Source organism: Hypanus sabinus, chromosome 2, assembly GCF_030144855.1.
Source record: "Hypanus sabinus isolate sHypSab1 chromosome 2, sHypSab1.hap1, whole genome shotgun sequence".
NCBI classification, from domain to species: Eukaryota; Metazoa; Chordata; class Chondrichthyes; order Myliobatiformes; family Dasyatidae; genus Hypanus; species Hypanus sabinus.
The window spans coordinates 181,750,869-181,778,695 of record NC_082707.1 but is presented as its reverse complement, the minus strand read 5'-3'; the positions used below and the strand labels follow the sequence as shown (position 1 = coordinate 181,778,695).

At 45.3% G+C, this 27,827-nt stretch overlaps 1 protein-coding gene across 4 annotated transcripts in view; it reads right to left on the bottom strand.

Moving 5' to 3' along the window:
* The window catches only part of jag2b (jagged canonical Notch ligand 2b), a 318,921-nt gene that overhangs the window by 20,224 nt on the left and 270,870 nt on the right, over positions 1 to 27,827 (bottom strand). For all 4 annotated transcript variants that reach the window (XM_059960819.1, XM_059960812.1, XM_059960807.1 and 1 more), the window contains 7 exons: positions 26,536 to 26,649; positions 23,841 to 23,954; positions 23,542 to 23,658; positions 21,938 to 21,965; positions 18,577 to 18,662; positions 16,660 to 16,773; positions 6,648 to 6,763 (listed from right to left, as the gene is read on the bottom strand). In XM_059960819.1, the coding sequence (XP_059816802.1) occupies positions 6,648 to 6,763; positions 16,660 to 16,773; positions 18,577 to 18,662; positions 21,938 to 21,965; positions 23,542 to 23,658; positions 23,841 to 23,954; positions 26,536 to 26,649 (689 nt within the window). The remainder of the gene's footprint in view (positions 1 to 6,647; positions 6,764 to 16,659; positions 16,774 to 18,576; positions 18,663 to 21,937; positions 21,966 to 23,541; positions 23,659 to 23,840; positions 23,955 to 26,535; positions 26,650 to 27,827) is intronic.

Here is a 27,827-nt window from a genome sequence, read left to right as displayed (position 1 = left end):
TCACTCTCTCCACTTCTGATCCCTCTATGAGGATTGGTATGTGTTCCTTCATCTTACCCTTCCTGAAGTCCACAATCAGTTCTTTTGTCTTACTGATGTTGAGTGCCAGGTTGTTGCTGCGACACCACTCCACTAGTTGGTATATCCCATTCCTGTACGCAAGATTCCTGATTCTTATTCATCTACTAAATACTGACTTGAAGGGATATGTAATTATACAATCATTGTGTTTAATAATAATAATAAATTTAGACCAATTTATAGAAATCTGTTTTCACTTTGACATGAAAGTGTCTTTTCTGTTGATCAGCATCAAAAAAAAGCCAGTGATTCAATGCTGTAAAACAATAAGACATGAAACTTCCGGTGGGGGGGGGGGGGAGAGAAAGGGGGTGAAATAGCACATTTTACAATGTATATCAGTGATAATAAACCTGATCCTGACTCAAATCAGTTACTGTATGCTCGCCTAGATAATCAAAGATTTGAAATCTTGATTTAGAAAGGGACATTACGTGATCAATTTTGGATAGAACAAAGTCACTATTTTGAGAAACAGAGAAATGTAATCGTTTTATCATCTTGCTTCAACACAGACAACAAACTAAGGTGGAGCTAGTCCTGCCAAAACATGCCTCTGCTTTTAAAAGTTTGTTTACTATCTGGGGGAAAGAATATGCACAATGAAAGCAGACTAATTCCTTCTACTGCTTGGATCACCTGCTAACAGCATATCACTCCAGTTCAAAGCCAGGATAGACATCTAGGAACAGACACAATGGCAGCATTCATCCATACAGCACCTTTAACATATAGAGGCAAGGCTCTGCACAGGGGCACTGATAAATTCTGACTGTGGGAAGGAAATAAAGGCTCAATCAGCCTTTGCAAAAGTTTATCTGGAACAGGCAGGAGGCAGCTATGAGTGAACGCTGGTAAATGGTATTGCCATAAATGGGTACATGATGGGTAGTGTAGACATGGTAGAGTGAACAGCCTGTGTAACTCTAAATGCTATTTTATGGTCTACACCTTCAAGGACGCAGCCCTGACACAAAGCTCAATCTGAAACATATATTCTCCATTTCCTTAAACAGATGATGACTCACTTGCTGAGTTAATATAGAACAGCACAGTGCAGCACAGGCCCCTCAGCCCACAATGTTGTGCTGGCCTTTTAACCAAAGATCAATGTAATCCATCCCTCCTGCATAACCCTCCATTTTATATCATCCATTTAACTACCCAAGAGCCAATTAAACATCCCTAATGGCTCTACCACCACCTTTGACATTCCCCGTATACCTTCCTCCAATCACTTTAAAATTATGCCTCCTCATATTGGCTATTTCCACTCTGGAAAAAATCTCTGGCTGTCCACTCAGGCTTTGCTTCCTATCATCTTGTACACCTCTATCAAGTCAACTCTTTGTCATACACTCCAAAGAGAAAAGCTTTAGCTCACTAAACTGTTCCTCAACCATTAGACAAGCTCTCTAATCCAGGCAGCATCCTGGTTAAATTTCCTCTGCACTCTCTCTGAAGCTTCTACATCCTTCCTGTAATGAGATGATCAGAACTGAACACAATACTCCAGTGTGGTCTATCCAGAGTTTTATAGAGCTGCAACATGGTTGTCTGTAAGTTATATGCACTGAGTTGTGCACTTTGGTTTAGAGAAGATAATGTCTTTATTTCCAGAGGTAAGATGATGATGTAGCGATGTACTACATATAGAGCTATATTGGACCGTCGGGGTCACCAATGTAGCGATGTACTACATACAGAGCTAGAGACGACACGCAGTCGGTAAGTCATTTCGAGACTAGTTTATTTAAACTTCGTAGCACTGGCATTTAATCCCTAGCGCCCGCCCTCTCCGGGCGGAAATGACTTCAGAGGTGCATTACCAAAGTCTCTCCCCGCGCGCTGGCTATTTGTGAGCTGGTTCACCTGTGCAGAAAGTGAGTCGCCACATAACCCCCCCCCCCCCCCAGAACCGGCGATACACCCCCCCCCCCCAATGTCCACAGTCTGGATCAGCCTCTGTTTGGGAGGTCTGCCTCTGTGCCCTGGTGCCTGAACCTCGACCGGCTGCGCTAAGTCCACATGGGCTGGTTTGAGTCGGTCCACCATGAAAACCTCCTCTTTCCCCCCAATGTCCAGAACGTATGTGGACCTGTTGTTGGTAATCACCTTGAACGGCCCCTCGTATGGCCGCTGTAGTGGCGCCCGATGTCTGCCCCTTCGTACAAACACAAATTTACAGTCCTGCAGGTCTTTGGGTACATGGGTCGGGGTCCGTCCATGCTGTGAAGTCGGCACGGGGGCCAGGTTGCCGAGCTTTTCACGCAGTCTGTCCAGGACTCCTGCAGGTTCTTCCTCTTGCCCCCTTGGGGCTGGTATTAACTCTCCTTGGATGGCCAGGGGTGCGCCATACACCAACTCGGCCGACGAGGCGTGCAGATCCTCTTTGGGTGCTGTGCGAATTCCAAGCAGGATCCAAGGAACCTCATCCACCCTGTTAGGTCCTCTCAGGTGGGCCATGACAGCCGACTTCAGGTGACGGTGGAAGCGTTCCACTAGTCTGTTTGACTGTGGGTGGTAGGCAGTAGTGTGGTGTAGCTGCATTCCCAACAGGCTGGCCACAGCTGACCACAGGCTGGAGGTGAACTGGGTGCCTCTGTCGGAGGTAATGTGGGCCGGTACCCCGAAACGTGCTACCCAGGTTGCAATCAGTGCTCGGGCGCAGGAATCGGCAGATGTGTCGGTGAGCGGGACCGCCTCTGGCCACCTCGTGAACCGGTCTACCATAGTTAGGAGGTACCGCACTCCTCGGAACACTGGTAGGGGGCCCACGATATCCACATGAATGTGGTCGAAGCTCCGGTAGGTGGGTTTGAACTGTTGCGGTGGGGCTTTAGTGCGCCGCTGCACCTTGGCTGTTTGGCACTACACACACACTCTGGCCATTCACTGACCTGCTTGCAAAGTCCGTGCCACGTGAACTTGCTGGAGACCAGCCAGACAGTTGTCCCGATAGATGGTTGTGCCAAACCGTGTATGGAGTTGAAAACTCGCCCCCTCCAGGTTGCCAGGACGATGGGGCGAGGTTGGCTGGGAGCCACATCGCACAGGAGGGTCCTATCACCTGGGCCTATGAGAAAGTCCTGCAGCTGCAAACCCGAGACTGCGGTCCTGTAGCTGGGCATCTCGTCATCTGCCTGCTGCACCTCCGCCAATGTTGCACAGTCCACCCCCAGGGACAGGGCCTGGACAGCTGGTCTGGAGAGTGTGTCCGCCACGACGTTGTCCTTTCCCGAGACATGCTGGATGTCCGTCATATACTCAGAGATGTAGGACAGATGTCGCTGCTGGCGAGCCGACCAGGGATCGGACACCTTCGTGAACGTGAAGGTCAACGGTTTGTGGTCCGTGAACGCGATGAAAGGCCTGCCTTCTAAGAAGTACCTGAAATGCCAGATTGCCAGATACAGTGCCAACAGGTCCTGGTCGAAAGCACTGTACTTGAGTTCGGGTAGTCGTAGGTGCTTGTTGAAGAACGCCAGGGGTTGTCAGCGCCCCTCAATGACCTGCTCCAGCACCCCACCGACTGCTGTGACAGATGCGTCCACCGAGAGGGCAGTCGGAACGTCCATTCTGGGGTGCACCAGCATCGCGGCATCTGCCAGGGCTTCCTTAGCTTTAACGAAAGTGGCCACGTCCTCCTCGTCCCAAGTAATGTCCTTGCCTTTACCCGACATCAGGGTGTACAAAGGGTGCATGATACGGGCTGCTGAGGGGAGGAAATGGTAGTAGAAGTTCACCATACCAATGAACTCCTGCAGGCCTTTAACCATGTTGGGCCCGGCAAAGTGGCGGATCGCATCTACCTTGGTGGGCAGAGGTGTTGCCCCGTCTTTGGTAATCCTGTGGCCCAGGAAGTCAATGGTATTGAGACCGAACTGACATTTGGTCGGGTTGATCGTGGGGCCGAAATCACTCAGGCGGGAGTAGAGCTGACGGAGGTGGGACAGATGCTCCTGGTGACTACTGCTGGCTATAAGGATGTCATCCAAATAGATGAACGCAAAGTCCAGGTCGCGTCCCACTGCATCCATTAGCCACTGGAACGTCTGTGCTGCATTCTTCAGGCCGAACGGCATTCAGAGGAACTCAAACGGGCCGAACGGGGTGATGAGTGCTGTTTTGGGGATGTCTTCAGGGTGCACCGGGATTTGATGGTATTCCCGGACGAGGTCTACTTTGGAAAATATTCTTGCCCCATGCAGGTTTGCTGTAAAGTCCTGTATGTGCAGCACTGGGTAGCGGTCTGGAGTTGTAGCTTCGTTCAGTCTGCGGTAGTCACCACATGGTCTCCAACCCCCGGCTGCTTTGGGCACCATGTGCAGTGGGGAGGTCCGTGGGCTGTCGGACCTCTGTACGATCCCCCATTCCTCTTGAACTCCTCCTTCGCCAGGCAGAAGCCTGGGAGGAGCCTTCATGCGCGAGTGTGGAGGGGTGGTCCCTGGGTCAGAATGTGGTGTTGTACCCTGTGTCTGGACACGGCTGCCATGAACTGCGGTGCCAGAATCGATGGAAAGTCCACCAGGTTTCTGGTGAATACGTTGTCCGACAGCGTGATGGAGTCCAGGTGTGGGGCCGGCAACTTGGCTTCACCCAGGGAGAACGTCTGGAAAGTCTCAGCATGTACCAGTCTTTTCCCTTGCAAGTCGACCAGCAGGCTGTGAGCTCACAAGAAGTCCGCCCCCAGGAGTGGTTGGGCCACAGCAGCCAGTGTGAAGTCCCATGTGAACTGGCTGGCGCTGAACTGCAGCTGCACTGCATGGGTGCTGTAGGTCCGTATCGTGCTGCCGTTTGCAGCCCTCAGGGTGGGTCCTGGCTTCCTGTTGCAGGTGTTGTACGCTGTTGGGGGCAAGAAGCTGATTTCCGCTCTGGTGTCGACCAAGAAGCAGCGTCACAACTGTTTGTCCCAGACATACAAGAGGCTGTCCTGGTGGCCAGCCACCACAGTCATTAGCAGCTGCTGGCCCTGGCCCTTGCAGGGCAGGTGACAATGGCGGGCTTCTGTGCCCCACCGCTGCTGGTAGAAACACCACTGTTCACTGTCCTCCTCACTCCTGCCTCTGTGTTGTGTGCACCCCCCCTGCCAGGTCTGGTCTGCTGTTGGGAGCGTGGCCTGGTAATCTGACCGACGGACGCCACGCTCTTCCTCTTGGCTTTCCACAGCACGTCTGCCCGGGCTGCCACCTTCCGGGGTCACTGAAATCTGCGTCGGCCAGCAGCAGATGTATGTCCTCAGGCAGCTGCTCTAGGAATTCCTGCTCAAACATGAGGCAGGGCTTGTGTCCGTCAGCCAGGGCCAGCATCTCGTTCATCAATGCTGACGGCAGTCTGTCTCCCAAACTGTCCAGGTGAAGCAGGTGTGCACTCCGCTCATGCCGCGAGAGGCCAAAGGTCCCAATGAGCAGTGCCTTGAATGCTTCATATTTGCCTTCTTCCAGGGGTGACTGTATGAAATCCACAACCTGGGCAGCCGTCTCCTGGCCAAGGACACTCACCATGTGGTAGTAACGCATGGAATCAGAAGTTATCTGCTGAATCTGGAACTGGGCTTCTGCTTGGCTAAACCACATGCGTGGTCACAGCATCCAGAAAGTCGGCAGTTTTAGCAAAACTGCGTGAACAGATGAAGAGTCGGTCATCTTTGGTCCAAATTCCGTTTGGACCGTCGGGGTCACCAACGTAGCGATGTACTACGTACAGAGCTAGAGACAACATGCAGTCGGTAAGTCGTTTCGAGACTAGTTTATTCAAACTTCGCAGCACTGGCATTTAATCCCTAGTGCCTGCCCTCTCCGGGCAGAAATGATGTCAGAGGTGCATTACCAAAGTCTCTCCCCACGTGCTGGCTATTTGTGAGCCGGTTTGCCTGCGCAGAAAGTGGGTCGCCACAATGTCTTTATTTCCAGAGTTGGAGACTCAAGAATTAGAGGGCACGAGTTTAAGGTGAGAGGGGAGCAATTTCATAGGAACATGAGGGAATATTTTCACTAGGGGATCAGTATATGAAATGAGCTGCCAGAGGAATTGTTTTGTATGGCGGTATACATGTATTCAGAGGAATTACAATAAAATTGAACATTACCTTATGGCTGCTGAAGTCAACTGCCTGACTAATGAAAGCCAACACTCCATACACCTTCCTAAGCCTATCAACCTACATGGCAACATTGAGGGATCAATGGATGTGGATTCCAAGATTCCTCCACGCTGCTAAGAATCCTACCATTGTACTCTGTCATTAAGTTTGACCTTCCGAAGTGAATCACTTCACCCTCTTCAGGGTTGAACTCCATCATCACTTCTCAGTTCAGCTCTGCATCCTTTCAAAATCCCTTTATAACCTACAACAACCTCCACACTATCCACAACTCCAATCTTCATGTCATCTGCAAACTTAGTAACCCACTCCTCCGTTTCCTCATCCAAATTATTTATAAAAATCACGAACAGTGGGGTCCCAGAACAGATTCCTGCAGAACAGTGCTGATCATGGACCTCTATCACAACAGCTCAGAACATAGCAGAACATACAACAATCACTGAGCGATGACAGGCTATACCTTGGTGCAGTTGATGTTGCCGTTCAAGCACTGACAGGTGTTGCATTCTTGATCCCATCTGAGGCCATGTGGATGGTACTGTCCTGATGTGAAACACGACTTGCCAAAGCCAATAACTGCAAAGAGAAACACATCAAATGATCAGCTCTTTGCCAAGGGAGTAAACAGCTTGCATAGACTCCAAGTACTTGTGCTCTTCAAGGGATGCAGTGACACCGGAAACCTTTTCTCTTGGCAATCAGAAATGAAGTTTCACTTAGGAATGCTGTCAACATAAATTGTAAACATGCTCTTTACAATCAACACCAGGGCAGACAAAGCACAAGTTAGATGTAGAGTGAAGTTGCCTATGCGTGAAAGGTAGATGAAAGGGCAGTGTAACATATCCCAGCTTGCTGATGAGATAAAGGGAAAATGACATTTTCATTTCCAGAGTTGGAGACTCAAGAATTAGAAGGCACATGTTTAAGGTGAGAGGGGAGCAATTTCATAGGAACCTCAGGGAATATTTTCACCAGGTGTTCGGTATATGAAACGAGCTGCCAGAAGCAGTGGTTCAGGCAAATACATTAAAAAGAACTTGGACAGGTACATGGATTGGAACAACTTGGATCGATACAGGTCAAAAGCAGATAAATAGGATGAGTTTAAATGGGAATCTTTGTCAGCATGGACCAGTTGGGCTGAAGGTCCTGTTCCATGTTGTATGTCTCTATGACATTAAGTGAGCTGTGAGGAGACAGGTTAATAGAGCAACAGAGACACAGTATAGGCCCTTCAGCCCACTGAGTCTGTGCCAATCATCAACCAGCCCACATTAATCCCATTTTACTCTCCCCATATTCCCATCAGGTCTCCCAAATTCTACCTACCCTATGGCGAAAATCCAATTTGCAAAGGCCAATTAATCCGCCAACCTGTACATTTATGGGATGTGGGGGGAGCCAGATCATCTGGGAAAAACCATGAGATCACAAGAAAAACATGTAAACTCCACACAAGATTGGAATTGGTTGGAAGCAGTTGTCACACATACTAAAGTACAGTGAAAATCTTGTCTTTCACGCTACTCATACAGACTGAAAATGGATGGTTATGTGGGAGGAAAGGGTTATATTGATCTTGGAGTTGGTTAAGTCAACATAATGCACTGAAGGGCCTGTACTATTCTATACTTCAATTTGAAAGGAAAGCTCACAGAGAGACACAAGATTTCCCATGGAATTTTCAGAGCTGATACGCGGTGCCTGTTTAGATTGACTGGACTCAGAGCAGGTAGTATTCCCAGGATAAGGGGTCACTCATTCAAGTCTGAGATGAGAATAAAGCTCTTAATTTTATGAATCCTTGGAATTATCTTCCTCTGGGGGGGTGTACACTCCGTCATTGGGTAGATCTTGGGGTAAAGGATCAGGGAATGTGTGGCAAATACTGAGAAACTATTGATCAGTCTTCAGCAAGGTGATTTAATAATTATGCTAAATATATTTATGTACAACTCCATCAAACACTTCAAGGGGTAGAAGTAACAACTGGATACAGAATACATCTCCCTTGATACTCCCTGAGCAGAGAAAGTGCAGCTCAACATATACATTAACACTCCCTCTACATTTTCCTGTAAAACACTGGGAAGTTACTGTACAGGTAAAACAAAATTAAAAAACTACCTTCAGACTGTACCATCAATCACTGCCAACGTAGGTCTACATAAACACAGAAAATATAAATTGGTCCATAACTGTCGCATATACTGAGGTTTAGTGAAAAACTTTGCTTTGCATGTCTCCCATACAGATCATTTCACCGTATCAAAGCATTGAGGCAAAACAAGATAAATTAATAACAGTGCAGAATAAAGTATTACAGTAACAGAGAAAGTGCAGTGTAGGCAGACAATAAGGTGTAAAGTCATAACTAGATAGATTGTAAGGTGAAAAGTCCATCTAGAGGATCACTCATTAGTCTCATAATAATAAGATAGCAACTGCCTTTGAGCCTGGTGATACGTGCTTTCAGGTTTTAGTACCTCCTGCCCACTGAGGGGGGGGGGGGGGAAGAAGAGAGAATGTCTGTGATGGGTGAGGAAATGATGCAACAATAGCTGACAAGGGAAATCAAAAACAACATAAAAGCCAAAGGCGGCACATAATACAGCAAATATTAGCAGGAGGTTGGAGGTTTGGAAAGCTTTTAAAAACCTGCAGAAGGCAACTAAAAATCAACCAAGGGGAGGGAATTGATAAAATATTACGCTAAGCTAGCCAATAATATTAAAGAGGATACTAGAAGTTTTTTTCAGTAAAAGAGAAGTACATATTAGACCACTGGAAAATAACACTGGAGAGGTAGTAAAGGGGGACATGGAAATAGCAGACAAATGGTATCCATCTTCACTGTGGAAGACACTAGCAGTATGGCAGATGTTCAAGAGTGTCAGAGGGCAGTAGGGTGTGCAACTGTTATTACTAGGGAGAAGGTGCTTTGGAAGCTGAAAAGGTCAGAAGGTGATAAGTCACCTGGACCAGACAGACTACACCCCAGGGTTCTCAAGGAGGTAGCTGAAGAGATTGTGGAGGCAATAGTAATGATCTTTCAAGAATCACTACATTCTGGAATGGGCTGGACAACTGGAAACTTGTGAAGACACTTGACTCTTCACAAAGGGAGGGAGACAGAACAATGAAATTTATAGGCCAGCTAGCCTGGCCTCAGTTGTTGGGAGGATGTTGGAGGCATTCTTAAGGATCAGGTCTCAGAGTATTTGCAGGTACATGATAAAATAGGCCAAAGTCAGCTTGGTTTCCTCAAGGGAAAATCTTGCTGGACAAATGTGTTGGAATTCTTTGAAGTAAAGAAGCAGGACAGACAAAGGAGAATCAGTGGATTTTGTGTGCTTGGATTTTCAGAAAGCCTTTGACAAGGTGCCACACACGAGGCTGCTGAACAAGATAAGATCCCAGGGTATTATAACAAAGATATTAGCATGGATAGAGATGGGCTCATTGTCAGGAGGCAAAGAGCGAGAATAAAGGAAGCCTTTTCTGGTTAGCTGCCAGTGTCTAGTGGTGTTCTGCAAGAGTTGGAGTTGGGACTGCTTGCTTTTATATTACAAGTCAGTGATATGGATGACAGAATTGATGGTTTTGTGGCAAGGTCTACAGGCAATACTCAGAAACATAGAAAACGTACAGCATAACACAGGCCCTTCGGCCCACAAAACTGTGCCGAAACATGTCCTTACATTAGAACTACCTAGGCTTACCTACAGCCCTCTGTTTTTCTAGGCTCCATGTACCCATCCAGGAGTCTCTTAAAAGACCCTATCGCTCCCGCCTCCACCGGCAGCCCATTTCACACACAATAAGTGGAATAGGTAGAGAAGCAGATGGTGTTAAGGAAATAAGGTTGCAGAAGGACTTAAGACAGATTAAGAGAATGGACAACATGGCAGATAGAAACCTGCACTGGGAAGTGTATGGTCATACACTTTAGAAGAAACAATAGTGTTGACTATTTTCTAAATGGGCAGAAAATTTTGAAATCTAAAGTGCAAAGCAACTTGGAAGTCCTCCTGGATTCCCTAAAGGATAATTTGCAGGTCGAGTCAGTGGTAAGGAAGGCAAAGGCAATGTAAGCATCCAACTTGAGAGGACCAGAATATAAAAGCAAGGATACATTGCTGAGGGTTTATCAGGCTCTGGTGAGGACTTACTTGGGAGTACTGACAGTAGTTTTGAGCTCCTTATCTAAGAAGAATGTCCTGACATTGGAGAGGGCTCAGAGAAAATTCACGGTAATCATTCCGGGAATGTAAAGGTCATCATATGAAGAGCATTTTACGTCTCTGGGCCTTTACTCGCTCGAACTTAGAAGAATGGGGGATCTCACTGAAACCTGTCAATGTTCTTAAGTCTACATAAGAGTGGAAATGGAGAGAATGGTTCCTATAACGGGAGAGTCTGGGACTAGAAAGCACAGTCTCATCCATTTAGAATGGAGATGAGGAAGAACTTCTTTATGCAGAGGATGGTGAGTCTGTGGATTTCATTGCCACAGGTAGCTGTGGAGGCTAAGTCATCGGGTATATTTAAGGTGAAGGCTGATATATTCTTGATTAGATAAGGCATTAAACATTATGGGGACACAAAGTACACTGCAGATGCTGTGGTCAAATAACATGTACAAACAAGTTGGATGAACTCAGCAGGTCGGGCAGCATCTGTTGAAAGGAGCAGTCAACGTTTCGGGCTGAGACCCTTCGTCAGGACTGGAGAAAGAAAGATGAGGAGTAGATTTAAAAAGTGGGGGAGGGGAGAGAGAAACGCAAGGTGATTGGTGAAATCTGAAGGGGGAGGAATGAAGTAAAGAGCTGTGAAGCTGATTGGTGAAAGAGATACAGAGCTGGAGAAGGGGGAGTCTGATAGAGGACAGAAGGCAATGGAAGAAAGAGAAAGGGGTAGGAGCACCAGGAGGAGGTGATGGGCAGGCAAGGAGATAAGGTGAGAGTGGGAAAAGGGGATGGGGAATAGTGAGGGGGGGGCATTACAGGAAGTTCAAGAAATTGATGTTCATGCCATCAGGTTGGAGTTACCCAGACGGAATACAAAGTGTTGTTCCTCCAACCTGAGTATGGCCACATCACGACAGTAGAGGCAGCCATGGAATGACATATCGGAATGGGAATGGGAAGTGGAATTAAAATGGGTGTCCACTGGGAGATCCCACTTCTTCTGGAGGATGCAGCATAGCAGAACAAGTGCTACATCTGCCCCTACACCTCCTGCCTCCCTACCATTCAGGGCTCCAAACAGTCCTGTAATACCCCCTCCACCATTCCCCATTCCCTTCTGCCTCTCACCTTATATCCTTGCCTGCCTACTGCCATCGCCTCCCTCTGGTGCTCCTTCCCCCCACCTATTCTTTCTTCCATGGCCCTCTATCCTCTCCTATCAGACTCCCCCTTCTCCAACCCTGTATCTCTTTCACCAATCAGTTTCCCAGCTCTTTACTTCATCCCTCCCCCTCCATTTTACTCATCAGCTTGTGTTTCTCTCTCCCCTCCGCCCACCCTTTAAATCTACTCATCTTTTTTTCTCCAGTCCCGCTTAAGGGTCTTGGCCCAAAACGTCAACTGTACTTTCCTCCCCATAGATGGTGACTGGCCTGCTGAGTTCCTCTAGCATTTTGTATGTGTTTCTTGCATCATCTTCAAACCATTCATATTTATGTTCAGCCAAGGCCACCAACACTAGTTTCTCAATCCTCAACATAACAAATTGGGCAGGATGTGTATAGTACACACTCTTCCCAGGGTCAAGCCCTGGAAAAACAGATTATGTTCAAGAAAAACAGTGACAGATTGCGAATTCATTGAAATGAATCAAGCCGGGTTAGTCCAGTTGTTTTTCCCAGTGAGGCAAGAAGAATAAACGAGAACGTGCATGCTCAGTGGAGGGTGGCTTACACAAGTCACTGGAATATTGCGAGGAAGAAGCAACAGCAAAGACACAAAAGGTACCAGGTGCTGGAATTGGGAGCAAAATAAAAATAACAACCTCCTGGAGGAAAACACTGGGTCAAGGCTGTACCTGCAGAGGGGCAATGTTTCAGGTTGAGACCCTGCATCAGGATTTTGCCAGGTCTAGAGATACTGAGAAAGGCTGGCCAGTCTATATATTTATTCCAATGAACATAGGGGTAACCTTGCAGAAATATTTAAAATTATGAGAAGCATAGTTAAGACAGGTCTTCTCAGTCAACTCCCATCATGGGCACTAGCATCCCCACCATCAAGGGCACCTTCAAAAGGTGATGCCTCAAAAAGACAGCATCCATCATGAAGGAACCTCACAATCTTGTTACTGCCACAAAATAGGTGGTACAGGAGCCTGAAAATAGACACACAATGTTTTAGGAACAACTTCTTCCCCTCCATCAAATTTCTGAACAGACCACGAACACAACCTTGGGATTTTCCTCTCTTTTGCATTATTTCAGCCTCACGTGGTCCCAGAGCACATTCTACACAATTCAGAATGCTCACCAATGCCTCTGCTTTTCAGAGGCTGAAGAGAGCAGGACAATGCACATCTATACTCAATGTCATTCTACAGATGCGCAGTACAGAACATCCTAACAAGCTGCATCACTGCATGGTACAGAAACCACACTGTGGCAGACAGGAAGGCTCTACAATGGGTAGTCAATACTGCCCAGTGCATCACTGCCACCAGCCTACCACCTTCAAGAACATACATACAGAAAGGTGCCAGAAAAGGGACAGAGACATCATGAAAGATCCCACCCACCCTGCTCTTGGGACAATTTGTCCCCCTCACATCAGGAAGAACACTAGACGTACAAAAAAACTAGATGACCTCAGCAGGTCAGGCAGCTCCTGTTGAAAGGAGCAGTCAACTTTTCGGGTTGAGACTCTTCGTCAGGACTAAAGGGGGAGAGGGTGGGGGAGGGATATAAAGAAGGTGGTGGGAGGGTGGAAAACCAATCAGAGGAAAGATCAAGGGGTGGGGGAGGGGAAGCAGGGAGGGGAGAGGCGAAGAAGGAATCTAAGGGGAAAGCACTATGGGTAGTAGAAGAAGGCAGAGTCATGAGAGAGGTGATAAGCAGCTAGAAGAGGAGACAGAGTGAAGGTGGGATGGGGGAAGGGAGAGGGAGGGAATTACCAGAAGTTGGAGAATTTGATGTTTATACTAAGGGGCTGAAGACTACCCTGATGGTAGATGAGATGTTGTTCCTCCAACCGAAGTTTGGCCTCATCGTGGCAGTAGAGGAGGCCATGTATGGACATATCCGAATGGGAATGTGAAGGAGAATTGGAGTGAGTGGCAACCAGGAGATCCTGTCTGTTGTGGCGGACGGAGCGTAGGTGCTCGACGAAGTGGTCTCCCAATCTGTGTCAGGTCTCGCCGATGTAGAGCAGGCCGCACCAGGAGCACCGGATGCAATAGATTACCCCAACAGACTCACAAGTGAAGTGTTGCCTCACCTGGAAGGACTGTTTGGGGCCCTGAATGGTGGCAAGAGATGAGGTGTAGGAACAGGTGTAACACTTACACTTGCAGGGATAAGTGCCAGGTGGGAGATCTGTGGGGAGGGACGTGTGGACCAGGCAGTCACAGAGGGAACGATCCCTGCAAAAAGCAGAGAGGGGTAGAGGGGGAAAGAAGTCCTTAGTGGTGGTGTCCTGTTGAAGGTGACGGAAGTTGCGGAGGATAATATGCTGGATCCAGAGGTTGGTGGGGTGATAAGTGAGGACAAGGGGAACACGGTCCCTGTTGTGGTGACGGGAGGATGGGTGAGGGCTGAAGTGCGGGAAATGGAAGAGATGTGGGTGAGGGCATCATTGATGACGGCAGAAGGGAAACCACGATTCTTAAAGAAAGAGGACATTTGGGATGTCCTGGAATGGAAAGCCTCATCCTTGGAGCAGATGCGGCGGAGATGGAGGAACTGGGAATAGGGAACAGAATTTTTGCATTTGGCAGGGTGGGAAGAGGTATAATCAAGGTAGTTATGGGAGTCAGTGGGATTATAGAAGTTGTCTGTGGATAGTCTGTCTCCAGAGATGGAGACCAAGAGATCGAGAAAGGGGAGAGAAGTGTCTGAGATGGACCAAGTGAATTTGAGGGCTGGGTGAAAGTTAGAGGCAAAGTCAATGAAATTGACGAGCTCAGCATGGGTGCAGGAAGCAGCACCAATGTAGTTGTCAATGTATGGAAGGAAAAGTTGGGGAGCAGTACCAGTATAGATTTGGAGCATAGACTGTTCCACATAAACCACAAAGAGGCAGGCATAGCTGGGGCCCATGCGAAAACTATGTAGCATCAACACCAAGACCACCAGATTCAAACAGTTACTTTCCCCAAGCAGTAAAGCTGATCAACACCTTCATCACTAATTCATCCCATCATTTACTATTTCCTGTCAGTCACCTCATAAACAGTTACTTGGCCCATACATACTTTCTAGACATACAAAGTATATAAACTATCTTTTGTATTTATGTTTATTGTGTTTTTATTGTGTTCTTTATCTTATTGTTTTTTTTTCTGGTGTTGCATCTATCTAGAGTAACAATTATTTTATTCTCCTTTACAATTGTGTACTGGAAATGACATTAAACAATCTTGAATCAACACACTGAAAATGCCAGAAGAACTCAGCAGGCCAGGCAGCATCTATGGAAAGAGTACAGTTTACTTTTCAGGCCAAGACCCTTAAGCAGGACTGAAGGAAAAAAGGATGAGGAGTAGATTTAAAAGATTGGGGGAAGAAACACAAACAATTTTGAATATTTCCTTGAATTTTTAAAAAACATTATCGTTTATAGCACTTTTTATGTATTGCACTGTACTCTTGCCACAAAACAACATTTCATAAACATGTCAGTGGTAATAAGCCTAATTCTGATTCTTTACCCCAGGGTAGGGAGTCCAAAACTAGGGAGCAAAGGTTTAGGATAAGTGGGGAAAGATTTAAATGGGACCTGAAGAGCAACATTTTTCCATGCAGAGGGTGGTGAGATTATGGAATGAGTTGCCAAAAGACATGGTTGAGGGTACAATAGTATTTAAGAAGCCCATGGATGGGTAAATGGAGGGTAAAATTGGAACTGAGCAGGCAACATAGTTGGGCAGAATGGCCTGCATCCATGCTGTATTGTCTGCAACACTATGACTGGTGTAGAAGAGAGATAGTCAGCTTAATGAGGTGAGGAGGACAGGTGCAGCAGGAGATATGTGGATCCAGGTGAGAAGGGAGATGATTGGCAGATGAAGCCAGGTGGGTGGGGGAGGGGGGGGTTGAGAAGAGGGGTAGAACGTCATTAAGCAGCACAGGATGGTAGACACAGCAGTGACCAGTGGGAATAAGGCAACACAAATACTTCAGTTCACACCTGCTGATTGAAAGAATATTGGAAGTACCATAGAATAGGAATTTACAAGGAAATCCATTAAGTAATTGAAATGAAGATTAACTTTATTTGTCACATGTACATCAAATCTTCAAAATGTACAGTGAAATGCTTTGCATGCATATAAAAAATCCAAAGATGTGCTGAGGGCAGCAAGTATTGCAACGCTTCTGGTGGCAACACAGCACACGCACAACTTAGAAAAAGTTCAAGAGCCGCAAGGTAATGTTGCAGCTCGATACAACCCTGGTTAAACTTGGAGTATTATATTAATTTCTGGTTGCCTCATTACAGGAAGCACATGGGAGCTAAGAGAGGGTGCAGAGGAGATTTACCAGGATGCTGCCGGGATTAGAGAACATGTTTTGTGAGATAGGTTGAGCCAACTAGGGTTCTTTGGAGAGAAAGAGGATGAAAGATGACTTGATAGAAGTGTTACAAGATGATATAAGGCATAGCCAGAGACTTTTTCCCCCAGGTTAGAAACAGCTAACATGAGGGCACATAACTAAGATAACTAGAACAATATTGGGAGACAAACAAGATTTGTTTTACAGAGATTGGTGAGCGCGTTGGACGCATTTTCAAGGGTGGTGGTAAAGGCAGTTACATTGCAGACATTTAAGAAACTTTTAAATAGGCACATGGATGACAGAAAAAGGTAAGGATATATAGGAGGGAAGGGTTGGATTAATCTACAAGTAGGTCAAAAGGTTGTCACAACATTGTGGGCCGAAGGGTCTGTACTATGCTAGTGTGCTATGTTAAAAAGACAATTTGAAGAGCTCGTAGACAGATCAATACAACCAAACAATAGGATAATTGTGTTTCAGCCAATGCAAAGCCATCCAATCCACCCCAGCCCCCATTCCCGTTTAGCTCCCTTGACTGACTGTTGCTGGGAGACAGACATGCAAGCAAGGAGCCCCTGCTACTCTCAAGCAAGTAACCACTCATTAGAAATGAAAACAAGGTCACAAACAGAACCCATTAGCCAGTCAGCAGACCTCGAGTGTTCTTAAGTCAAATAAGGAAGCATTGATTCTTTTTAAAAAACAAAAAGAGATCACGTACCTTCTTGGCATCTGTGGCCTGCTCTCCCAGCTGGGCAGATGCACCTGTAACCATTAATCTCATCCACACAAGTGCCTCCAATAGCACAAGGAGAAGACTGGCATTCATCGATGTCTTAGAGAGAGGGAGAATAAAAAGTACACATTAACAAAGAAGTGAAGGACACTAAAAACGCTGATGAAACCCTGTTTCCTGCGTTGCCTAATTACAGAAGCCAGAGCTGGCCTCTCAAACCTCATCATTAGTTGCACAGTGAACAATTGAGTTAAAGCAGCGATTGAGAGGCGGCTCTCTGAGTGGCTTTTTATTTCCCAACTTCAGTCGGTGCAGCTGTGCTTCCAGGCACTGTCAATGAAGTGTCAGTGTCTGCGGTGAAAATACAAGAGCCAACTTTCCATTCCCCTCAGCTCAGGGACGCCCACTGCCTGTTTGGGTTAACAGATTCCCTGCCACCAAGGCATCATAGTGTCCGGAAGTCGGTTCAGTAGATTGCGAGGGGGGGGGGGGAAGGAGAGAAGACAAGAGCAAGGAAAATTTTGGGGTTAAGGCAGCAGAGAGCTTCACAAATAGAGCCATCTCCTGTTCCACCTGAAATCCAGAGCATCACATACAAATTGCTAGGGAACTCAGCAAGTCAGGCAACATCCATGGAGAAGAATTAACAATTGCCATTTCTGGGCAAGACCCTTCTTCTTGGCCCAAAACTTTGACTGTTCCTTTCCACAGATGCTGAGAGCGAGAGCGCATGAGAGAGAAATCACAAGACATTGGAGCAGAATCAGGCCATTCAGCCCAATGAGTTTGTTCTGCCATTCTAACATGGCAGATTTATTTTTCCTCTCAACCCCATTCTCCTTGTAACCTTTGACACCACAACTAATCAAGACCTTATCAACCTCTGTTTTAAATTCACTGCCATCTGCGGCAATGAATTTCACAGATTTACCACCCAACAGCTGAAGAAATTCCTCCTCATCTCTGTTCTAAAGAAATGCCCATCTATTTTGAGGCTGTGCCCTCTGGTCCTAATCTTCCCCCCACTGAAGGAAACATCCTCTTAACATCTACTAACTAGTCCTTTCTATATTCAGTTAGTTTCAATAAGATTCCCCTCACTGTTCTAAACTCCAGCAAGTACAGGCTTCATAAATTAATCCTTTGAATCTTGGGATCATTCCTCTGAATCTCCTCTGGATCCTCTCCAATACCTACGCATTGTTTCTTAGCTTAGAGCCCAAAACAGAGAAAGGAGCTTGTTTTGCTGTTGCCTTGTTTTGTACTGTTGTTGTGGCTACTTGTGTTTTTCTGCTCAGCTTGGTGGGGATGGTATGCTGGCACTGGAAGGTGTTGTGAGACTTGCGGACAGCCCCCAGGACATACTTGGGTGCGTTGGTTGTTAACATAAACAACACATTTCACTGTAAGTCTCAACAAACATGTGATAAATAAAACTAAATCATAATACAACTCAGAACTTGTATGAAAAAAATCCTAAATAAATGACACAAACTAATTTTTTTTCCAATTCACGTTCCTTGACACAAGGACGGATAATGCAAGCACACACTGAGAAAAACAGTTATACAAACTCTTGTCTGGGAATGCAGCCCTTCACCATAACGCATTCCTGTAGGTGTTACCAAAGACCTTTTGCATTTGAAGGTGGACTAGATCTAAAGAGACCTTTCAAGGTTCTTTAAGGTTAAAATAAAGAATACAACTGTGGAGAGGGTGTTATGTGTGATGGGGACAATTGGCTTCAATTCGCCCAGACATGGCCTTTCTTTCTGAATGAATAATATAGTCAGCTGGTGTTGCATTATACGAGGTACAACTGGCCTGCACTGGAACAAAAGGCGAGCTGGGTCACAAATGGCACAACCCCTGAACCCTCCACTCTGCACGTCAGGTACTTACTGATTCGACAGTCCGGTCCGGCAAAACCTGGAGCGCATTCACACCGAAACCAATTCACACCGTCAACGCAGATGCCTCCATTGTAGCTGTGAAAACAAAGCACAGACACCCCCCACCCCACCACCACTTGTCTGTTAGTCAGAAGTGACTGCCTGCTACCATCAACATAAGCACAGCTGAGCGACAAGGACACGTGAAGAAAAGCAACAACTTCTGCCTCAACATCACCCACTATTCAGATGCAAATATCGATTGTCATTAAGGAGGATATTTCAAGCTCTTGTTTGACAATGGGAGAATGGCAGGGTCCGGGACGCCTGCTGTTCCATTTACAGCTGAGCATCCTCAAAGAATTCCCTTTATTACCCCTTCTCTCCTCCTGCCGATTACAGCCCTGTGTCACAGATAAGGCAACCCCACCCCTGGCTTCTCACACTCACTACACAGGCCTGAGTTGGCCGCGGGATTGTCATCTGGCTCAGGACGAGGGCAAGATCAAGGGATTTGCAGTAAATCTGTTATAAAGCCGATTAAAGCGGCACAGATTTAATTTTAAATGAGATTACAACAATCCCCCGCTCTTTTATCCATTGTGGCAGGACTTGTATTACACTGGCCTCTCATTCTTTTCCTTGTCCTATCTGTGTTCGACGTGAAGGCTACCTGTGACCCCACTGAGGAGAGGAAAACTTCTGAGAAACAGGTTCAAATCACATTACTTTTTGGGAGATGGGATAGCACAGTGGAGCACCTTGCTGAGGTTTAACCCCAATCGTGGGTGAAATGTAGATCAGAACAGCAAAGTACAGGCCCTTCAGCTCACAAAGCAGTGCTGAACTTCTAAGCTATTCAAAAATCAATCTAACCCTTCCCTCCTACAACATAAGCCCTTCATTTTTCTAACACCCATGCGCTTATCTAAAAGTTTCTTAAATGTTCCTAATGTATCTGCCTCTACCATCAACCCTGGCAGCGTGCTCCACACACCCACTACTGTGTGTAAACAACCTACCTCTGACATTCCCCCCCTCCCCTTTCTTTCCTTCAAATACTTTAAAATTATACCCCCTTGTTTTGCCATTACCTCCCTACAAGTCTCTGGCTATCCACTTGTTCTATGCCTCTGATCAAGTCATCCTCCTCTGCTCCAAAGACAAAAGCCCCCAGCTCACTCAACCCATCCTCATCAACATGCTCTCTAATCCAGGCAGCATCCTGGTAAACCTCCTCCGCACCCTCTCTAAAGCTTCCACAACTTTCCACAACCAGAACTGAACAAAATAATCCAGGGTTGTATAGAGCTGCAACATTACCTTGGGAGATTCTACAAATGCTGGAAATCCAGAGTTACACATACAAAATGGTAGAGGAACTCAGTGAGTCAGGCAGCATCTCTGACAAGTAATAAACAATCAATGTTTCAAGCCAAGTCCCTTCATCAGTACCTTGGGCCAAAATATCACAGTTTATTCCTGACCTGCTGAGTACCTTCAGCAATTTGTATATGTTACTCTGCAAAACTGCCTTGCAGCTTTTGAACTCAATACCCCAATATTCTATGCACAACACACAAAACGTTGGAGGAACGGAGATCAGATATAGATGGGGAACTGCTTTGTCAAGCACCTTCACTCCATCTGCAAAAAACAGGATATTCTGGTAGCCAAACACTTTAAGTCTAATCCCCATTCTTATTCCGATATGTTGACCTTATCTTCTGCCACAATGAGGCCACTCTCAGGTTAGAGGAGCAACATCTCATATTCCATCTAGGTAACCCAACCTGATGGAATGAACATTCGATTTCCCCATCTTCTGCTAATTTTTCCCTCTCCTTCAATTCCCCACTCTAGCCTCTTACCTCTTCTCCTCACCTGCTTGTCACCTTCCCCTGGTGCCCCTCCTCCCCTTCCTCCCATGGTCCATTCTCCTCTCCTATCAGATTTCTCTTTCAGTCCTTTACCTTCTCCCCCCATCACTTCCTAGTTTACATCCTACTGCTTACCCCATGCACCAGGCTTCGCCTATCATCTTTAGCTTGTACTTCTTCCCTTCTCTCACCACCTTATTCTGGCATCTTTCCCCTTCCTTTCCAGTCCTGATAGAAACATAGAAAATAGGTGCAGGAGTAGGCCATTCGGCCCTTCGAGCCTGCACCGCCATTCAGTATGATCATGGCTGATCATCCAACTCAGAACCCTGTACCTGCTTTCTCTCCATACCCCGATCCCTTTAGCCACAAGGGCCATATCTAACTTCCTCTTAAATATAGCCAATGAACCGGCCTCAACTGTTTCCTGTGGCAGAGAATTCCACAGATTCACCACTCTCTGTGTGAAGAAGTTTCTCCTTATCTCGGTCCTAAAAGGCTTCCCCTTTATCCTTAAACTGTGACCCTTCGTTCTGGACTTCCCCAACATCGGAAACAATCTTCCTGCATCTAGCCTGTCCAATCCCTTTAGAATTATATACGTTTCAATAAGATCCCCCTTCAAGCTTCTAAATTCCAGTGAGTCTGATAATAATGAGTATCTGATAAAGGGTCTCAGCACAAAACATTGACATTTATTCCCTCCATGGATGCTGCCTGACCTGCTAAGTTCCTCCAGCATTTTGTGTGTTATTCTGAATTTCCAGCACCTGCAGAATCTCGTGTTACAGTCCATACACCTTCTTAACCCCACCCCCCAATATCAAAACTAGCTCCTGAGGTCAGGATTGAATCCAGGTCTCTGAGCTATGAGGCTACAGTTCAATTTTGTAGAGACAAGAGTCTGTAGATGCTGTTCGACCCACTCAGTTCCTTCAGCAGATAGCTTCTTGCCCTATTAAGTGCATTATTTTCTTGCTCCAAGTTGAAGAGGAGGTTCTTAGGGTATAGTGAAATAAATAAGGAAATAGCTGTTTTCTATATAGTTTTTCAGACATTTATCCCAAAGGGTCTGTTCCTGAGCCGTACTGTTTTATGTTCAGGAGAGTGAATTTAAGATAATCAGCAAGAGAACCGATGGAAAGGTTAGATATTTTTTAAAAGAATACAGCAATTGTAAACTAGAAGGCACCGCCTGAGTGTGCGGAAGCAGATTCAATAGGAACATTTAAAAGGAATTGGAAAAATACCAAACAAATAAAATTTGTTTGGCTCAGTGGGAATGAACAATGGAGTAAGAGTCACAGGAGTTCTTTCAAAAATCTGGCACAGGGACAATGGGCTGAATGGCCTCATTCTGCATTGAGGAGCTGGGTTTTGTCAGAAGTCCTGCCAGGGGCCTTTTCACCCTTGGTTTCCCAGAACCTAATCCAGTGAAAAATTCCAAAAACACATGCTTCACAACAAAACACCACAAGACTGGTCACTCACCATGGATGAGGGCTGCAGTCATTCTTATCTGCAGAAGCAAAAGGAAGAACAAACATTGTCAGAACATCTGCCTTACACATCGGGGTCCTTGTATTCAGAAACTCTTGGCAGTGGTCCCTGAAGCCAGTGTATGTGATGACTCTCCTGCTAGGCTCATCGATCTACGATCTTTTCTGTTCAGCTATGCCTTGGGCTAAAAATTCCCGTTTACTACTCCAGTCACCCTGCTTCCAAAATGAACCTTACAACCAAATCAAATTCTCAGAGTTGCGAAGTTGTATAGGATGGAAACAGGCCATTTCACCCATCTCCTTAACACTGACTGTCTACACTTCCCGCTAACTTGGGAAAGCCTGCAACATAATCAAAGGCCCCTCACACCTTGGTCAATCTCTTGAAAGCACTGGCTCAAGGACAGCTTCTGCACTGTTGTTATAAGATTACAACATGTTTCCCCAGAATAAGTATATTCTTGACCTCACAATCGATCTGGTTATGATCTTGTACCTTACTGTTTACCCATACTTTGCATGCCCTATTGCTACTACACTTTACTCTGCATTGTTATCTGATGTTAAAACTAAAAATTCAACCATAAAAACTTAAGTAATAAGAGCAGAATAAACTTCAATGCCCTTGCATTGTATACTTAAAGCAGAGGTTGATAGGTTCTTGATTAGTCCTCTAGAAATAAAAGGTTAACATTTCATTTGCCTTTCCTATGACTAATTCAACATGCAAGCTAACCTTCTGGGAATCCTGCATGTGGACTCCCAAGATCATGCCTTTATTCCTTCTACCAAAGTGCATGGCCATACACTTCCCTAAACTAAATTCCATTTGCCGCTTCTTTGCTCATTCTTCGAGTCCGTCCAAGTCCTTCTGCAGACTCCCTGTTTATTCAACACTAACTGTTCCCTCACCTATCTTTGTATTTTTTGCAACATTGGCCACAAAGCCTTTTGGTTTAATGTCAATGCTGATATTAGTGCAGATGACCAAGAACTTGTTTTCAAACTCTCCAGGAAAATGCAAAGGATCCCATGGAATTCTGCAGTCATTACATGGATATACAACTAGGACGTTTCAGGGCTAATTCAAGTACTGTAGTCCTTTACTTCCTCTGGAGCAGTTATATTCTGATGATATGTCAAACCAGTTGGATAATGAAGTTAAAATTGAGTTATTCCTATGTACTGAGATACAATGAAAAGTTAGTCTTGCATATTGTTCATACAGATCTATTCATTACAGTGCAATGAGGTAGAACAAGGAAAAATAACAGTACACAATGAAGTGTTACAGTTACAGAGAAAGTGCAGTGTAGGTAAACAATAATAATGATGAGATAGATTGCAAGGTCACGAGTCTTCTTAATATTCTAGGGTCTTGTAATGGGAGTGTAGAAGCTGTCCTTAGCCTGGTGGTACATGCTTTCGATAAGGTGTTTGCCCAGGTATCCCAAGGAACATTCAACTCTCAAACATAGCCTCCAGAACAAACCATTCTTATTGGGTATAGCCAGGCCCACAAATACCAAACAGGCTTCAAGAAGACACACAAGAGTAGTGAATTTGATGGGACACATAGATAATTTAACTTACTCTGAGTGCAGCTGGGTCCTTCCCATCCTTCTTTGCAGACACAGGTGAAGGTATCTCCATTGCCCACACATGTCCCTCCATTCTGGCAAGGGTTGGGGATACAACTGCTGTTCTTAGCTGAAACACAGAAAGTGCACTAGTCAAGTCTTGTGCAATAGAAGCCAAACCAACCACCTTACATGGAAGGAATGGTGCATAGGACAGCACATTTTGTGGAATGATTAACAGTTGCATCGGTAACTGAAGCAGGAAAATGTTCTCTGGACAGACCTTCCTGCAAAATTACTTAAAGAACTCACCAAGGTTGCAGGTACTGCCATCCCACTCTGGCACACATACACATCGAAAGGTGTCTCCCACATCATAACATGTGCCTCCATTACTGCAAGTATTTCCGTCACACTGGTTCTCCCCTGTGGAAACAGAAAGGCTGCACAACTGAACAGTGAAGGTGTTGAAGACAAGTCAATGGTTTCTACTTATGGAGCACTTCTAATATAGTACAACAACCGAAGTTCAAAGTAAAATCTATTATCAAAGTACATACAAGTTTCTATATAGTACCCCGAGATTCACTTTCTTACAGGCACTTACTGAAAGTTAAAGAAATACAATAGAATTTATGAAAACAATGCACAAAGACTCAGAAACAGCCAATGTACAAAAGGTAGGCTATACAAATAAAATAAATCCATACACTGGATATAGTATGAATATATTATCGTGCACGTATGTGTGTATGTACATACAATACATGCACATATATACAGAGAGAGAAGGTGTGTGTATGCATGCACATGTGCGTACGTATGCACATTGCTTTATTTGTCACACGTATATGAAAACATTCGAACATGGAATGAAATGCACTGTTTGCATCAATGACCAACACAGTCGAAGGATGTGCTGGGGGGCAGCCTGCAAGTGTCACCGTGCTTCTGCCACCAACATTGCATGCCGACAACTTGTTAGTCCTTACTAAACGAGATACCTTTGGGAGATGTATACAAACTCCTTGCAGACAGTGGTGGAAATTGGACCTCAATCCTGGCACCGGAAAGGGTTATGTTACTATGCTACCCAATCACCCTGTCCCATTAACCCATTTCACCTGATCTCATCTGCAGAGTTCATGGAAACAGGTCCTTCAGCTCAACTCATCCATGTCGACCCAGAACTGATTCCATATCCTTTTAAAACACTCCTTTGTGTATACAGTACCTATCCACAGATCTTTTAAACATTTAATACCTTTTAAAGACATACCACAGGAATAATAATTCAATTCATTCTTCTCCCACCTTTTTCTGCAATCTATAATTACCCTTCTCTTTTTCCAGTTGTAATGAGAAATCTTCAGCTTGCAATGTTTACTGTTTCCCCTACAGATCCTGCCTGACTTGAGTTTCAGTATCTTTAGTTTCTAGCAATATTACATTTGATACCAGACCAATGGAGATTTGACTGAAAGCTAGGCCTGAGTTAATGGAGATGAAATAGACAGAGGTTCAGGGAGTTTAGTCTGTGCCTACTACAGAAAGGGAGCAATTGTAGGAAAAAAAAGATACCAGAAACTGCAGATTCTGGAAATCTGGAGCAACATGCAAAATACAGTGGGTCAGGCAGCATCTATGGAGGGAAAGGGACAGTCCATGTTTCAGGTTGAGAACCCTCAGCACCTCCCTCGCCAGTCCAGATGAAGGTGCTGGTGTAACATTTAGTGTGATAGCAGGGATAAATATCTGGAGGGAGGATCACAGGAGAATGATGAGTGGGCAAGTGAGCCATGACGAGAGCAATTCCTGTGGAAAGCAGAGAAGGGAGAGGCAGGCAAGATATGCCTGTGGTAAGATCCTGTTGGAGATGACAGAAGTGGTGAAAAATGATACATTAGGTTCTCGGGCTGATAAGATAGTAGACCAGGACTAGGGGCGTGGGGGGAAGGAGTGAAGAATGAAGCAAGGGCAGATATATGGAAAATAGAAGCTATGGGGATGGGTTGGGGCTACATTGATAGCAATGGGAAAGAAAGAAAAGGGCTGAACATGAGGGGAGAACTTAAGTGGTTCATTGACTTGAAATGCCTCTTTCCATTGCTGTTGTGGTTCAGAATTCCATCATCTACAGTACATGCAGATATTAAGGGATTCTGGCGCTGCAGCAGGTTAGAGTTAGGGAGGGGTAAAACAGAAGATGAGCTCATGGAAATATGCAACATATCATTTTGTTAAATGTGGAGTCAATCACCACTGGGAACTTTTGCTGCTTAGGCAGAGGAAACAAAATCAAATACCCCTCCCACAACAGACATTTCTCTTCTCCCCTCTCCCATTGGAAAGATACAAAAGCCTGAAAGCACATACCACCAGGCTCAAGGACAACTTCCACCCTGCTGTTAAAAGATAACAATTGGTCCCCTAGTATGTTAAGATGGACTTTGAGTTCACAATCTAACCCATTGTTGCACTTTCGTTGTAGCATTTACGCATTATTCTGCATTCTGCCACTGCTTTCCCTTGCACCATCTCGATGCACTGTTGTAACCAATCTTTTCACTGTAGCTCTGGACAAGTGGCAGCAATAAGCCAATGTTTCAATTTAAATAAATGCTCTAAGAGGGAGAGAGGAGATAGGACAAGCACGCACCATATTCATCAGAATTGGAATTGGTTTATTATTGTAATGTATGTGATACAGTGAAACATTTGCCTGTTTATAGAGATCAAATCATTACACAGTGCACTGAGACTGAACAGCAGAAAACAGTAATAATGCAGAATAAAGTGTTGCAGTTATAAAGAGAGTGTGGGTAAAGTGCAAAATAACAAGGCAGGTTGTGAGGTCACATGTCCATCTTATCATTCAAGGGAACCATTTAATAGCGATATTACAATGGAGTAGAAGCTCGGGTAGGTGGGGTCTTTAATTATGTTGGCTGCCTTACCAAGGCACCGAGAAATGAAAATAAGCTCCATAGACAGGCTGACCACTTACTGGAGTGGCAGGTTTTTCCTTTCCAGTTATTGGTGCATTCACAGTGGAAATCGTTGAGTCCATCCACACAACGGCCCCCATTGAGACAAGGTTTGGGGCTGCAGTCATTGACATCTACAGGAGGAAACAAAAAGACCATAAACCTTAACCAGTGCACCAGTTTATTATTAAACAGAGTGAAACAACCAGAATCAAGTCACTATATATTTCATTTTTCTATATTTCAGTCTGGTATATACATCAAATCCTTTACAACTTCAGGATGTCCCAAAGAGCTTTATAGTTGATATTGCAGGAAACTAGGCTTCCATAAGCAGCAAGGTGAAGGCGATCTGATAATGTGCCTCACCAGCATGAGTCCCTCAATTACTAGGACGATCTCCCTTCACCGGAGATGCTACACAGGGCCCTTGGTATTGCATCATCCATAGAATGTGGATGCAGTGCTCTAGCAGATTTCTACAGATGTACCATGGAGAACATTCTGACTGGTTGCATCACCATCTGGGAAGGTGGATCCAATGCAGCAAAGGGCTGTAGACTCAGCCAGCTCCAGCATGGGCACAACCCGCTCCACCATCTAAGACATCTTCGAGAGCCAGTGACTCAAGGAGGCAACATCCATCACAAAAGGATCCTCACCACATCTGACATGCCCCCTTTGTGTTACTAATATCAGGGAAGTAGTTCAAGAGCCTGGAAGTGGTTCACACATATTTTAGAAACAACTTTTTCTCCTGCACTATCAGATTTCTGAATGGACCATGAACACTACCTCACCACTTGTTTCATTGCATTTTTTATTTCTGTAATTATAGTAAATTTAGCCCCTTGCACTGTATTGCTGCTGCAAAACAACAGATTTTATGCCATACAAGTCAGTGATGACAAATTTGATTCAGAGGACAGAAGAACCCAGCTTGGGAACTTAACAAGCAACTTGAACCACCACTACCATCTTATCCCTGCAATAACTTCAAAAACCATGTGTTTTAACACAGCACCAGTAGCAAAGCAATCAGAGGTTAGTGAATTATGGCTATACTACCGTATGTTGGCAGCAGAAGCACGACGATTCTTGCAGGCTGTCCATGTTGGTTGCAGATGCAAATAACACATTTCTATGCATGTTTTGATGTACAAGTGACAAATAAAACTAAATCCTGTAATGCACAAATTTGTTGCCACTTATTACTGGCAACAAGCCTGTAAATCCCAGTCACCAGAGAAACATAACTTCCTGATTTTCTCCATCTTTAAATGGTAATGCATACCACTGGCTTCAGTTACAG